This window comes from Harpia harpyja, chromosome 6, assembly GCF_026419915.1.
Source record: "Harpia harpyja isolate bHarHar1 chromosome 6, bHarHar1 primary haplotype, whole genome shotgun sequence".
NCBI lineage: Eukaryota > Metazoa > Chordata > Aves > Accipitriformes > Accipitridae > Harpia > Harpia harpyja.
Window position 1 is genome coordinate 28,871,991 of NC_068945.1, and position 13,587 is coordinate 28,885,577.

The 13,587-nt window shown below is 55.3% G+C and overlaps 2 protein-coding genes across 4 annotated transcripts in view; one reads left to right on the forward strand and one right to left on the reverse strand.

The window, feature by feature from the left end:
• The window catches only part of SGSM3 (small G protein signaling modulator 3), a 31,218-nt gene extending 22,485 nt beyond the window's left edge, over nt 1-8,733 (forward strand). For all 3 annotated transcript variants that reach the window (XM_052790785.1, XM_052790787.1, XM_052790786.1), the window contains 11 exons: nt 904-1,031; nt 1,338-1,493; nt 2,053-2,107; nt 2,538-2,587; nt 3,903-4,055; nt 4,155-4,225; nt 4,583-4,631; nt 4,969-5,054; nt 5,422-5,544; nt 7,138-7,198; nt 7,498-8,733. In XM_052790785.1, the coding sequence (XP_052646745.1) occupies nt 904-1,031; nt 1,338-1,493; nt 2,053-2,107; nt 2,538-2,587; nt 3,903-4,055; nt 4,155-4,225; nt 4,583-4,631; nt 4,969-5,054; nt 5,422-5,544; nt 7,138-7,198; nt 7,498-7,581 (1,016 nt within the window). In that variant the 3' untranslated portion in view covers nt 7,582-8,733. The remainder of the gene's footprint in view (nt 1-903; nt 1,032-1,337; nt 1,494-2,052; nt 2,108-2,537; nt 2,588-3,902; nt 4,056-4,154; nt 4,226-4,582; nt 4,632-4,968; nt 5,055-5,421; nt 5,545-7,137; nt 7,199-7,497) is intronic.
• An 877-nt stretch (nt 8,734-9,610) lies between these two features.
• The window catches only part of MRTFA (myocardin related transcription factor A), a 50,275-nt gene continuing 46,298 nt past the window's right edge, over nt 9,611-13,587 (reverse strand). The window contains exon 14 of the mRNA XM_052790784.1: nt 9,611-13,552. Coding sequence (XP_052646744.1) covers nt 13,053-13,552 — 500 coding nt within the window. The 3' untranslated portion in view covers nt 9,611-13,052. The remainder of the gene's footprint in view (nt 13,553-13,587) is intronic.

Here is a 13,587-nt window from a genome sequence, read left to right on the forward strand (position 1 = left end):
TTGCTAATCAAGCTACCACATCTTCAGTATATTACAGAGAGAGCAAAAACAGATGTATGAAAATACACTTTGAATTTAAAACAAACTGAATTTTTTTAGAAAAAGAAGCAAATGGTTCATTGTTCCCAAACATCATGTACCTGATTTTTAAGGCATTCAGATACATTAACTGCCTAAAGAATCCATCCCACTAGGTATCTTTCTGCATAAACAATAGAGATAGGCTGTCAGAACTCCTGGGGGAATTGGTGACAGTTGAAAGATGCTTTGGTAACTTTTACTTTGTACTTATGACCATTTCTACACACCCAAAACCTTTGAAATCTGGCTCTTAGGGAGGTTGAGGTCTTAAGTAGAACGCAGCTTTTGTGTCATGGCTCTGACTTCTAGACCGACAGAGGAAAGTGGGCTGTCTTGCTTTTTCAAGTCTTTTATAAGACTCAGTGAAGAAGATGCTCTCAGCCTGTGAGGTATGCAAAAATCAGAAGTAGTTCAACCAAAAGCTGTTTCAGTTTCAAGAGAATTTCAGTTGAAGAGAATTTTTGAAAGTTCCCTAGTTTTGTGTCCCACCATTCAGCTATCTATATACTGCGTAGACACTTCTCTAAAGCAGTACGCAGTATTTTGGTATACTGAGTTGTCCAGACAGATCAAAGATGGCATATTCCAGTTCCATATGTGGTTTGAAATACCAGCTCCTTAAAATTTGAGACAGTCAAATTGGTATTGGTTATTTACATTATTGAATAGATTAGCAGTAAGTACCTGCTTAAGTGTAGGCACTTCTAATGTCAGGCTTTTCTGATTTCTGCAGAATCAATGATTTCTAACGTTAACAAAAATTAATACCTTATACTTGTTTTCCTTTCCTCACCTTCCTTCTGGCTGTATGGGCTCCCCCAGGGGATGACGATCTCGAGGCACTGAAGGCCAAGAACATCAAGCAGACGGAGCTGGTGGCTGACCTGCGCGAGGCCATTCTCCAGGTGGCACGGCACTTCCAGTGTGTGGATCCCAAGAACTGCAGCATTGTGAGTGGGAACAGCTGGATCTGCACTGCTGTGTGCTCCAGGCATGAGTGTTGAGTGTCCACCACAGGACAGGGCTGTTCAAATGCTCCTGGAGTGTGGACTTGAGAAAGAACACACCAGGTGTAATGGGTGGAGGATGAGGGTTGCTCAACCCATCCCTGGTGGAGGAGGGCTGTGCTGGGAGGTTGTCCGCCTGCTAGGCGCAGGAATAGGGTTGGGAACAGGGGCATGCAAGCTTTGGCAGGTCAGCTGGGAGTCATCTGTTGCTTGTCATTGCTCTCTGCTCTTCATCCACATGCATGCTAGGATCTGACTCCAGACTACAGCATGGAGAGCCACCAGCGGGACCACGAGAACTACGTGGCCTGTTCCCGCAACCGACGACGACGAGCAAAGGCACTGCTGGACTTTGAGCGCCACGATGACGATGAGCTGGGCTTCCGCAAGAATGACATCATTACGGTGCGTCAGCCCCTGAGATGGGGACCAGGGCAACCCACACACAGGGCACGCCCAACTTGTTTGGGATGCTGCACTGCCTTTTCTGCAGGGAAAGAAGGGAGATCAGCTCAGAGCCCAGTTAGGAGTCTAAGGGAAGCAGTTGGTGTTTCTCGGGGCTGCCTGGGGATGAGGCAGTGTGTTCCTGTGAGTGTTGTCTTGTGGGTCATTCTCAGTGCAACCACCAAGTCCCTTTCCTGGCTGTCATACAGCTGAGCAAAAGGTTGATTTGGTCCAACCTGGGTCCCAGTTTAACACCACGCACTAGGCTGTGGTAAGACTATAAAAGCATCCATTTGTGTTTTAGCTGTGGGGATCCCATCTGAAGTTGGGGGAAAATAGGGGTAACGTTGTGTTTGCAGTAGCTTTTTGCCCTTGAAGGCCCTGGGCCGTGTGAGAAGAGAACATTGGCAAAACAGTTGAGGAGAAAGCAGTTCCTCGTTGTGTACACACAGCTGGGCAGCTGTAGCCCTCCTGGTGCTGCACTCTCTTCAGCCAGTGTTTTCCACTCCCTGTTTTTCAGATCATTTCCCAGAAGGATGAGCACTGTTGGGTTGGAGAGCTGAATGGACTGAGAGGTGAGAGCAGGATGGGTTGCACTGGGGAGAGTGGGGCCGGGTGCGGAGCATCCATTCATCCACATTCTGCCACGTTTGCAGCAAAGGCTCTGCCGGTTACCCACAGCATCTGCCAGGGAAATGTTAAAGCAGGGTATGAGAGCAGTGATGCGGCTACCTGGTTACTTCTTGCAAACAGCAAGTTCAGGCTCCATCCTCCTGGCACAGGGTGGTTGGGTTCATGTCATCTCTGCTGCTTGTGGGCAGTGTCCTGTAATTGGCTTCCTCTTGCAGTTGCCCTAATTCTTGTGATTTTGAGGCTGCTCACTTCCTTCTTTGGGGTTGGACCCTATGAATGCTGATTTATTCTCAGCTTCCACTGGGCTCTGGTCTTGTCTGTGTTGTTTCTCAGTGCCTACATCAGGCTCACCTCTTTGTCCACTCTTTGTAGGTTGGTTTCCTGCAAAATTTGTGGAGATCTTGGATGAGCGGAGTAAAGAGGTAATTAAAAAAACCCCACAACAACAACAACAAAAAACAAGATAAAAAAAATCATGTCATAACTGAAAAAACATAGTTGGAGAGAGCCATGTATTTCCCCCCCCCGAGTCTGTTTGCTCTCTCTGTCTATTGAGCGCTTAGTGATGTGATGAGGCAGCTTATCTTCCTAAGCCTGTTTGCTCTGCTTCCTCATGCTGACCAAGTGGAGAATGAGGGTCCCAGAGGGCTGCAGGGGGTAGCTGAGTGTGATGCCTGGGCTCGCAAGGACCCTAGAGATGAACCTTGGGAAAGCTGAGAAAGCAGCAGGCAGGTACGCGGCAGGATCCTGTGGGCAGTGTTTCTGCCGGCTCCCTGCCCTGCTCTTCCTCCTTTGAGGCTGTGCCTGTGGATCCCGCTCATGCTTTGCGGTCACCGCAGTGGATTCTCCCCGAGCAGCTGTGCCCAAGGGAGCACTCTGTCTCAGTTCCTCTCGCAACCGGCAGTGGCAAGATGCCATCTATCTCGAGCAGATACCTCGATATGGCCCCAAGGCTGGGGTAGTGGGTAGGAGACAAACATCAGCAGCTGTTGGCCTAGGCAGTTTGCAGACGAAGTGGAGAAGGCCCTGTTTTCCCTCTCCACCTCAGCATTTGGAGAGTAAGGAAGGGCTCAAAGGCTGATCTGAGACCCCCCAAGAGAAGCCCCTAGAGAGATGTCACTATTGACACCTCGCTTGCTTCCTCACCCTCTTCTCAGGTCTGGTGCCTTAAATGCAGATCACCTCTCTGAGTGTAAACGCACCCTGTACTGCTGAGCAGTTCTCCTCCCAACTGTGGGAGTAGAGAGGATCCCACTCATCCTAATTTTGGAACATCCTTCATGCTAACAGTGTGTCAGGGTGATACCTTGAAGTGGTGTACCAGCTGACCTGGGAATTCCTATCTATCCCCCTTTGTTTTGACTTTTAGCAGCTTACAGAGTCCCAGAGACCCTCAGTGCAAGTCCCTCTCCTTACCTTAGCTCAGTCAGCATCACACCAAACTGCAACAGTTCCTACATGCCGAGCTCAGCCAGGATGGTGCTGGGGTCACCTGTGTGGTCTCCTGGGCACGACCTAGGCACAAAGGTCCTGGTGTCCCACCAAATCCCTGGAGAGTAGCACTGAACATGGTGCCTTATGCAAGAGCCAGCAAGAGTGTAAGGGGTTTAGGGAGGGGGGACTGGTGGGCACCTGGGAGTAGAAGAGGTCTGTGCAGAGAAGCTGTAGGTGAGTGGAACACCTCCATGCTCTGCCCCCTCGGCAGTATGCTGAGAGCTGGCTCTTCATGTTCCTCAGTACTCTATCGCTGGAGATGACTCAGTCACAGAAGGGGTGACGGACTTGGTGCGAGGGACACTCTGTCCAGCCTTGAAGTCCATATTTGAACATGGACTGAAGAAGCCATCTCTGCTGGGGGGGCCCTGCCATCCCTGGCTGTTTATTGAAGAGGTGAGATGTCTCGGTTCCCTTCGTGGGGCAGCGTTACCGGAGGGCTGGGGTGAGGGGGCTGTAGGGCAGAGTATGCTGACCGTCCCTCTGCCCTACTAGGCTGCAAGCCGGGAAGTGGAACGGGACTTTGACTCTGTGTATTCTCGCCTTGTGCTCTGCAAGACTTACAGGTAAGGCCGCTTTAGTCACACCAAGCGGCTGGGTCTGTGCCCTGCTCCTGCGTGCTCATCAAGCTGCTGCTGCTCCTGCTCTCCACCTGGGGAAGGGTCATGGTCTGCCCCATCCTCCTGTGGGTGTGGTGTCAGCATGCTGCTGTGCCTGCGCTGACTTGGGGCTGGCAGTGGCTCTTGTCCCCTTCCCCAGGCTCCCGTGTTTGCTTCTGGGTCTGTGTCTTCCTCTCTCACGGCTGCAGGATCACCTGTGGGCTCAGCAGTAGCAAGAGAGCTGTTGGGGTATGGAGGGGGAGAGGCCTGCATGTGCCCAGGGTGGCTCCAGAGCTAGCTGTGTCTCTGCTGTGATCTTTGCAGGCTTGATGAAGACGGCAAAGTCCTCACTCCGGAGGAGCTGCTTTACCGGGTGAGTGCTGCCCCCAGCCCAGCCAGAGCCCAGCTCCTAATGTGGGGAAGTTTCCCATGGAGGCTGCTGGAGGGTGAGGCTCATCTCTAGGGAGATGCTCGAGAGTCTCCCAGACCTTCCCTGATGGGAAGGAATACAGACACCAGGTGCCTGGGGAAAGGCAGAAAGTGAAGCCATCAGGAAGGCTTGGCCCCTCTGACGCTAGCAGATGGCACTGGGTGAGGGTGGGGAGCTCCGCTCCGGGGAGGGCAGCATTTGGCTGTGTTGCCGAAACGGCTGCCCAGCCGTGCCTGAGGCTAAGCTGAGAAGGCGGTAACCCCATCTTCCCTCCCTGCAGGCGGTTCAGGCTGTGAACATGACACACAACGCTGCACATGCGCAGATGGACGTGAAGTTTCGTTCCCTCATCTGCGTTGGACTCAAGTGAGTCATCTGGTCCTGATACCCCTGGCATTGCGGGTGCGAGGAGCTTGGGAGGGAGCAGAGCAGGTTCAAGGGCAGCAGTTGTTTCAGTCTGCCTTCGGCCACAGGGTCTTTTTGCCCTCACACTGCAGCCACTGAGTGGGACCTGCTCCTTTCTTGTTCATCGTGCTGGCCTGGCTCCCAGCTGGAAGAAGTAGCTCTTATTGCGTGGAGTGGGTCACACAAGTTTACTGAGTTATCCTGTTCCTACGGGGGACAGGACTGGAGTTTGGGGTCAAGGCTTGGGCTGAAAATAGACTATCCCAAAGGGACGGGGCTTCTTTCCCTGGCTTCAGCCAAATAACATGCCTCTACCCCATCGCTGCAGCGAGCAGGTGCTGCATTTGTGGCTGGAGGTGCTGTGCTCAAGCCTGCAGACTGTGGAGAAGTGGTTCCACCCCTGGTCATTCCTGCGCAGTCCCGGCTGGGTACAGATCAAATGTGAGCTGAGGTGAGTGTCCCCGTGGGCCTTGCAAGGGTCTGGAAAGGATTTCCTCCTCCTCTGCAGGAGGTGGCCCTCCCTATGGCTGGCCTTGGGCCCTCTCCAGTGAGGAGCAGTGTGGGCTGCCCAGACATCCCCGCTGCAGAGACTTCTGTGTGCTGAGGCAGCAGCAACTGTCTAGACTGCTTAATGTGATGCACTGCGCCTGCCTGATCCAAGAGCAGAGCTTGGCTCCTGGGGAGCTGTCGTGACAAGCAGGCAGCCTCTGCCTGCCAGCAATCTCCTGCTGTGCCCTGCACCTACTCTGACGGAGAGACTGCCTTTTCCACCCCCATGTTCTCCAGGTCCTCTGCCAGCCACCATGAGGCCAAGCAGGGAACAGGGAATCTGCTAAAGAGACAGTCTGACTGTCACTGGCTGACTCCTGGTTAAGTGAGGGAGCGATGTCAGAGGCTGAACGCGGCTTTAGTGCCTGAGCTCACACAAAGCACATCGCTTGGAGCCCAGGGCACACATCCACGCTGTGTGCTCCTGGCCCTCCTGCACTCGGCAAAGCCACATCCAGTCCCAGGGAGCTGTAGGGCAACCCCCCCGCCACCACCACCACCACTCCAGCCCTGTTGCTGCTGCCGTTCTGCGGGAACTGGTTTTTCTCCATGCCACCCGGTTGCCTCTGGCCCCAGCGGGAACATCCGTAGCCAGGAGCAGGCCTGTATGTACACACCTCGGGGTGCCCTGTTCTCCTTGTGCTGCTGTGGAATGGGAGGAGGGGAGTCCCCTCCACCTCTCTGCTGCTGTGTCCTGTGGGGCAGCGCTAGTTCAGCACAGCCGAAGGACCAAGCGGGACTGGTTCATGGCTGGGGCCAGGTTTACGTGGAGCAGGAGCGGAGGCTTATGCCGTATTTCTCCTAGCCAGCTTCCTGTGGAGGGCCTCGGCTCCCTCGCTGCAGCAGGAGTTGGAGGAGATACCCACACAGGAGTTTCCCCTGAGCCTGAAAGACTGACGAGCTTGTTGCTAGGAGGTCTGAGCTGTGTGTCTCTGTCCTAGGGACAGGGTTGAGGCTGTGCCTGCAGCCCCTGCTTAGAGCCGGGTCTGACGAGGGAGCTCCAAGTGCCATCCCCATGCGGCACTTGTCCGTGGGGGTCGGGACACTTCTCTTACTCCAGGGAGAGAGAGAGGGGGATGCAGAAACTCTGAGGTGCTACTGGCAGGGGTCTGCTTTCTGGAGAGGAACCTGCAACTCCCCCCATTGCAGCTGATTGCAGTCCTCAGCTATGTGTGTCTGCCATCTGCCCGTGCCTCCCTGCGCTGCTGTGTCAGGCTCTGTAGGGGTTGCACTTGAGTCACATCTTCAGGCTTCTCTTTCCAGCCTGAGCCTGGCAGGGTGTGAAGCCCAAAGAGGAGGGGGAAACAGGGCATGAGTGGCTGGTGCTGCCCTTTCAACACCAACAAACAAGGAATTTCATCCTTGTAAGCTTTGTGGCGTGCCGGGGCAAGCTGAGGAGCCGGTGCAATTGTGTGCCTGGGGGGCAACAGTTGTGGGCACAGGCTGGGAGTTGTGATCTGGCGGGGTGTGCTACCATCGCTCTCTTCCATTGCAGAGTCCTCTGCAAATTTGCCTTCAGCCTCTCTCAGGACTGGGAGCTGCCAATAAAGAGGGAGGTGAGTAGGTGGCATCTCTCATTCTCTCCCTCAGCCAGGAGCTGCGTGCCAGTGCTGGCAGGGGCTGCTGCCTGCCCCTGCCCAGCTGGGGCAGAGGGAAATGGCGGGCCCGTCCCTTCCCCGGTGCTCTCCAAACCGCAGGGCCTCTCCCTGTTTCAGCTGCGCAGAGGTGGGAAGCGCAGAGGGCTGCTCTGTCTGGGCGCCGGAGACCTCGGTGCGCTTTGGGGCTCTGCCCGCAGACGCGACCTCCCCTTTTCTGGGTGCGGTGCGCTGACCCGGCTCTCTGTGTCGTCCTGCAGGAGAAGGAGAAGAAGCCGCTGAAGGAAGGGGTGCAGGACATGCTGGTGAAGCACCATCTCTTCAGCTGGGACATAGATGGGTGACCCCCACCCCGCCCCATCCTTGGGGAACCTTCTCAGTGGCGCACACTCCTCTCCCCCACCCCTGTCATGTCTCACCCCCTGCCCTCCCCCCCCCACCCCACTTGTATCTGTGACAAAATCCCCCTCGGGGGGGGCTGCCAGGCCACCCGGGACAGATGGCAGCAGCGCCGAGAGGCCAAGCTGCAGACTTGCGAGGGAGGTGATGGTGGAGGGTGATGCTGCAAAAGGGGCAAGCGTGTTCTGGCCACAAAAACAAGTGCCCCCTCCCAGCCTTCCCCAGCTCTGCCACCCCCATCTCCTGCCTGCCTCTACTCTGTCTCCCCCCTCCCTGTGCCTGGGGGAGCTGCCTGGCCCACAGCCCCTTGCGCGCAGCCCCACGGGCCAGCGGATGCGTGGGTGCGTGAGCGTGTCTGCTGCCATCGCTGTGGGGAAGAGGCAGCCCGTGCGGGGTGGCTTTGATCCGCGAAAGCTGGTGCCGTTGGCAGGTGGCACCACGGGTGCAAGTGGAATCGGGCTGGTGAGAGGCTTGTAGGGATAGCACATCTCCCCCCCGCCAGGCCAGCCAAGGGCTTGCCTCTGCCTGGGAGAGGGATGGCAAAACCTGAAGCACTTGGGCAAGTTCCTCTGACCTGGAGCGGGGGCTGAGAAGAGGGAACTGGCATCGGCCTCATCCCACCTCCCTGGCACTGGTGTGTGGGGTGTTGACAAGAGGTGCCCGACCTCACCGGCCGTTATCACTGTAACGGCCCTAGGGGATGGGCCTTGTCTCCTCTGGGAGCAGACAAAAACCCCTTCTCCCCTCAACAAGAGTGTTTCATGCTGTCATTTTAGTCTCTAGATGATTTTTACTGTTAACCAAAAAGCTGTAAATTAACTCCAGGAACATGTATATTTTGGCACTGTTGTAGCTCAGGACGGGGTTCAGGTTGGAGCTGGCTCAGGGAGACTAACTCGTCCTCCTCACCCTGCGGCGGCGGCAGGGACGCAGGTCAGGAGTGGAGAATTGCTGCTTTGTGGTGGTGGCTCTGGATATGGAGTCTGTGACTTTCTACTGAAAGCGCTTGTCTGTGAGCACAAACTACTCATGAAATGACACTAGATTCTTACTTTCCTTTATTTGGTGGGTTTGTAAATAAACTGGATCTTGGGAGAGTGCCAGGCTTTGGCTTTGTTTTTTTGACAGGGCCAGGACTAGATTTAATTCTTAATTTCTGCGGTTGATAATTACGACCCCATTTCTCCGCTGGCTTCAAGCTGAGGTCTCCTCCGCTCAACCTGCGCTGGCACCGTGGGGCTCCTCACTGGCCTCGCACTGTGGCAGGAGCAGTTGTGCTGCCAGCACCGGCAGCCCTGCCTTGCCTCTCTGCCGCCAGCCTTCCCCCAAGTGCAGCTCTGCAGCAGAGCCCCAGAAAAGCAAGAAATACTCAAAAACGAGGGGGTGTGGGGACACTGCAGGAGGAGGGCCCTTAGCAAAGGGAGCGGGGCTGGCAGAAAGCAGGGCTGGGTGGTGGCGGATAGCGGCGTTGTCCGTACAACAAGCAGCTTTTCCAGAAAAAAGCAGGTGGAGTCTTGGCTGCAAAGCGGGACAGGAACAGGGCCCAGGCCTGGGGAGAACCCTGTTCAGAAGCCCAAGGTCATGGGAGGGTGGGAGTTGCAGCGTATTTACTGATGTGAAAAATGAGTGTTTTCAGTCAAAGTAATTCCAGTTTGGCATCTGGCTGAGGAAGGCTGCAGTGTCACCTCACCACCATGACGGCTGCGGTCCAGACCAGCCTGCGGGGCTGGGAGAGGCTGTAAAAGCTGCCTGTGCTTCTCCCACCATAAGACCTACTTCTGGTTGCAGGGTAGGTAATTTCCATACACAGAGGGAATCTCCCTGCAGCCGAGAAGAGATGAGGCACCACCACTCAAGCTTCTTTTTTTTCTGGTTTGAGAAAGACCCAGAGGGATCACCCACCCTTAGCTGGAAAAGGCAGAGTGGCCCCAAGCCCTCCCACCAGCATAGCAGAGAAGTTTTTGAGCACTTGGCTGTTTGTTTGGAATTTTTTTAATAAAATGGATTTTTTTTTTCAAATATTTGTAACTGAAAAAATAATTCAATTTAAAGATCCATTCTCTCCCCCGTTAACTTGTCACTTTTATCCTTTTCCAGTTGAATACTTGCTCTGGATCCGATGCCCCAACACCATCTGTCTCCGATGGTGCTGATCACCCCTCACTGTTTGCTGCATAGTGGAAGGGAGAGTGCGTACTAGTCAAATACACATTACAAACAAGTAGTGGTTACAGCAGAAAGATTCAGGATTACATTCAAGGTAGAGGCAGAACATCAGACTTCGTTTTTCCCAGTGGGTGCAAAAATGTACGTCCAGGGGAATACCTCTTCTGACAAAGAACTATTGAACTATTATTCAAACAAATAATAGTAAGAAAGCAGAGAACTGGGCTAGCCTGCTCTCGCACTGCTTGGGGAAAAGACTTCCTACTATTTCCTGGGATGAGGCACCGTCTTCCCCTCTGCCCACGGGCACTGGGTTATCGCTCGCTCTCCTGGCAGAAGGGCTCTGCTTTCCTTAGGAGGTGAGGCTCATGGTTCTGTATCGTCTGGACTCCTTGAGGGCTCTTGAGCCTGTCAGCCAATTTCAAGTATGTTGTTGGGCAAGTTTAATGTACTTAAATTAATTCCTACAACGTTTCACAAATGAAGGTGGGTGGGTAAAGGTGAAAAGGGAGCAGCTGTGAGCTCAGCCTTTCACCCTCAACCCTGGGGAAGGGCTATATTGGTAATGGGCATTGGCAGCTCTCTGCCAGCAAAGACTGGTGCCTGGCCCAGTGTGAGGAACTGTGGCTGGGTCAGGCCGGGAGTGCTCCCACCTTCCTCGAGGAGCTCATTGCACTTTGGTAATTTCATTCTTTATTTACTGTTTGCAGCTTTGTAATTATTTGTATAAAAGATATCACACAGCTGGTTTTCGTGGGGGCTACTGCTCACTGTGGGCTAAAAGCAGCTGATTTTGCTTCAGTTTGACAAATAGGTACCCTCACTTTTTCCCCTTAGCAGTTGAAAGATCCTCCCCTTGTCCCCCCATCCTTTCCTCCTAAGAAAGCACTTGCTTCCTGTGCCCACCTGGTCCCATGGCTGGGCAGCTGCCCTGGGGGAGCTCTGTAAGGCAATTATTAATGCACTCTCTGCTCCCAGTGAGCACCAGGGCTGCACCAGGAGAGAACTGGGGAGGGGTGGGGGGGGTCAAAGAGGGTGTCCATCAGTCCCAGTTATTCTGATTTTTAGGACATGACACTGTAGTTTGGGCAACAGAAAGTGGGGGGGGGGGGTATCCTCTCCAACCCAGACACTGAAGGAAGCAGATAAGAGGCTCTGACTTGCTTACAACTGGGGGGGGAAGAAGGGGGCAGAAAGGAAGGAAGCTGCCAGCAGGCTTCCCCTCCAAATGATTAAGAAAGTGGCTCCCCATGCAGTTAACAAGCAAATAGGGCTCAGGAAAGCAGGATTTTCTCCCAGCTGCAAAACAGGCATGACCCCCCACCTGGCTGCCAGTTCGGTGGCTGACGGAGAGCACAGTGTGCAGGGCTGGCAGTCACCTGCCCTGGAGCAGGGGTACCTGCCCCCCCCTGCAGCAAGGCCCCCCCCAAGAAGAGCACCGGGTACCAAAGGGGAAGGGGAGCAGCGTGTGCCCCTCCCCAGCAGGCAGCACTGCAGCCCAGCGTGGGGCAAAGGTGAGGACAGCATCCTCAAGGAGATACTAAAAAGGATGGCAGTTTTTTCCTTCCAGTGCCTGAGCAGGGTCAGCACCTCAGTCCGTACGATTTCAAAAGCCGCTGCCTCCAGCCCTGCCCTGGGGAACTGCAGCCCCGCAGCCCAGACCCAGCTCAAGGCCAAAGTAGGGGTAGCTGTGCGGCCAGGCGGTTGCGTGGAGCACAGCGAGCGAGGCTACGGCTCACCAGGTAAATAATATGGCGGTGAGTTACTACTAACAAACACAGGAATTTAAAAGCGACGGGAGTAACAGCACAGGAGAGAGCCGCAGGCCTGGGTTTCCAACGCAAAACCCTGCACAAGGAATAGCATTGTCATGGCTTGGGGTACTCGTCAGTCAGCAGCCCCAGGCCCTACGTGGCCACAGCTGGCTGGACACAGGGCGGCAGCTCCCAGTAAGCAGCCATTTGCTTTTGCCTTTTACGCCATGGGCCTGGAGGGAAGGAAGAGCGGAGGTCACCTGCCCATTACTTGCTTTCAGGCTCCCACTTCTCCCAGAAAGCAGCCCTCACAGTCGCACTCCTGAGCTAGGACCTGCGTTGAGCCTCACAACACCCTTCTTGCAGTGCCGCTTCCCCCTCCTTGCCTGTTGGGCTGCTGCTTTCCACTGGGGCACCTGCTACAGGGAGGCAACAGCATAGCTGAAGGCAAGAGACAGATTGCACATGGCCCCTAATGATATGTTGCTCATCGCTAGCTGTGCCCCTCACGTGTGCCCCAGGACACACAGACGATTTCTTGTCCCTAACCCCCCCCACAGACTGACTGCCCTGCTCACCTGGGGATGTCACCAGTGCTGTGGAAGCTGGGGGGGACAGGGGTGTGCCTGAAGGCTAGCTTCCAGGCACAGCCAGAGGTCTGGGGCAGCGAAGGACAGATTTTAACATATAAGGACCTGGATTTTAGCACCTTAAAAATCTGTTTTGCAGCCCAAAGCGAGTGAAGCAAGCAGGCAGGCCTCTGCCAAGCTCAGCAATATTTGGGAAACCAGCTGAGACATTACCAGGTTGGGGTGGGGGGAACCCTGGTTCCCTTTGGCTACGTTTGGAAAAGGTGCCTGTTCTGCCCAGCTCCTCGCAGCCCTGCGGCAGAACAGGCCCTCCCCTGGCAGACAGGAGGGGGTGCAGAGGGCAGCCGTGCCCCCAGCCAGCACTCCCACCTTTTGTGTCCTGCTCCGGAGGTAGAATCCCCTTCTGCAACCATTAAACCTCCTTTATTTGCCAATCCCAGCAAGGCGCGGGGTGCTGCTTCTGGAAACGGCTCAGGCCCAGTCACGCTATGCCCCTCTGCGAGGCGTGAGGGAACTCGTGCCTGCCTCCCATGCGCTGCCATCGCTGTTCCCGCCTGGAGGAAGACGGGTGTCCGGCTCTGCTCGCACCGGAGCTGGGTCAGGCTGCACTGAGGGGGCAGGAGACCACCAGCCCCGGAGCTCCTGCAGCCGCTTCTTCCCCCAGCAGCCGTTCTCCCTGCCCTGGCCCGGCCCAGGCAGCAGCGACTCGAGCTGCGGGTCTGCCTTTGCTACCACTGCCGGCTTCGTGCAGGAAGGACACTGTTGGGGGAGGAGTACAAATACTAGGAGCTTGTCTCTTTTTTTTTTTTTTTCTTCCTTTTTTTTTTTTTTTTTTTTTTGGTTGACTGGCCTCTCCCCCCCTGCATGCCTGTGCCCTCCCATTCCCTTCAGTCTCTGCTCACAGAGTTACAAGCAAGAATCCCAGTGCAGCTGCAGATCGTGTCCATCAAGGAAGTCTGTGGAAAAGAGGCTGGGAGCCGCAGTGCTCAGGGGAGCCAGGCTCATGACGGGCCCCCCCGGCAGCTCCAGCCAGTCCATGCTGTCCAAGTTAGCCTCAGCCAGATCCAGGGCTATGCCCCCGGACGGCTCATGAGCAAAGTGCAATTCCGAGGTGTCCATAGGTGAAGGCGGGTGGTCCAGGATGGCCGAGCTGCTCAGCATCTCACTGTGGAGGTCATCAATCAGGGACAGGGGCTCCGGCCCGTCGTGGCCTGCCGTCAGCAGCGGGAGGCCGGTGCTGCTCTCCAGAAAGTCCTCCAGCCGGCCCACGGGCACCGGCTGCCCCAAGGACACCGGCACCGCCAGCTCTGAGGAATGGTGGCTGCTGGGCGGTGGGGAGCAAGCTGGGGCCACGGGCGGTTCTTTCCCAGCTGGGGACGACTGATCCTTGAAGTCAGCAGAAATCTCTGTACAGGGAACAAACAGGCAGGCCAGGGTGAGG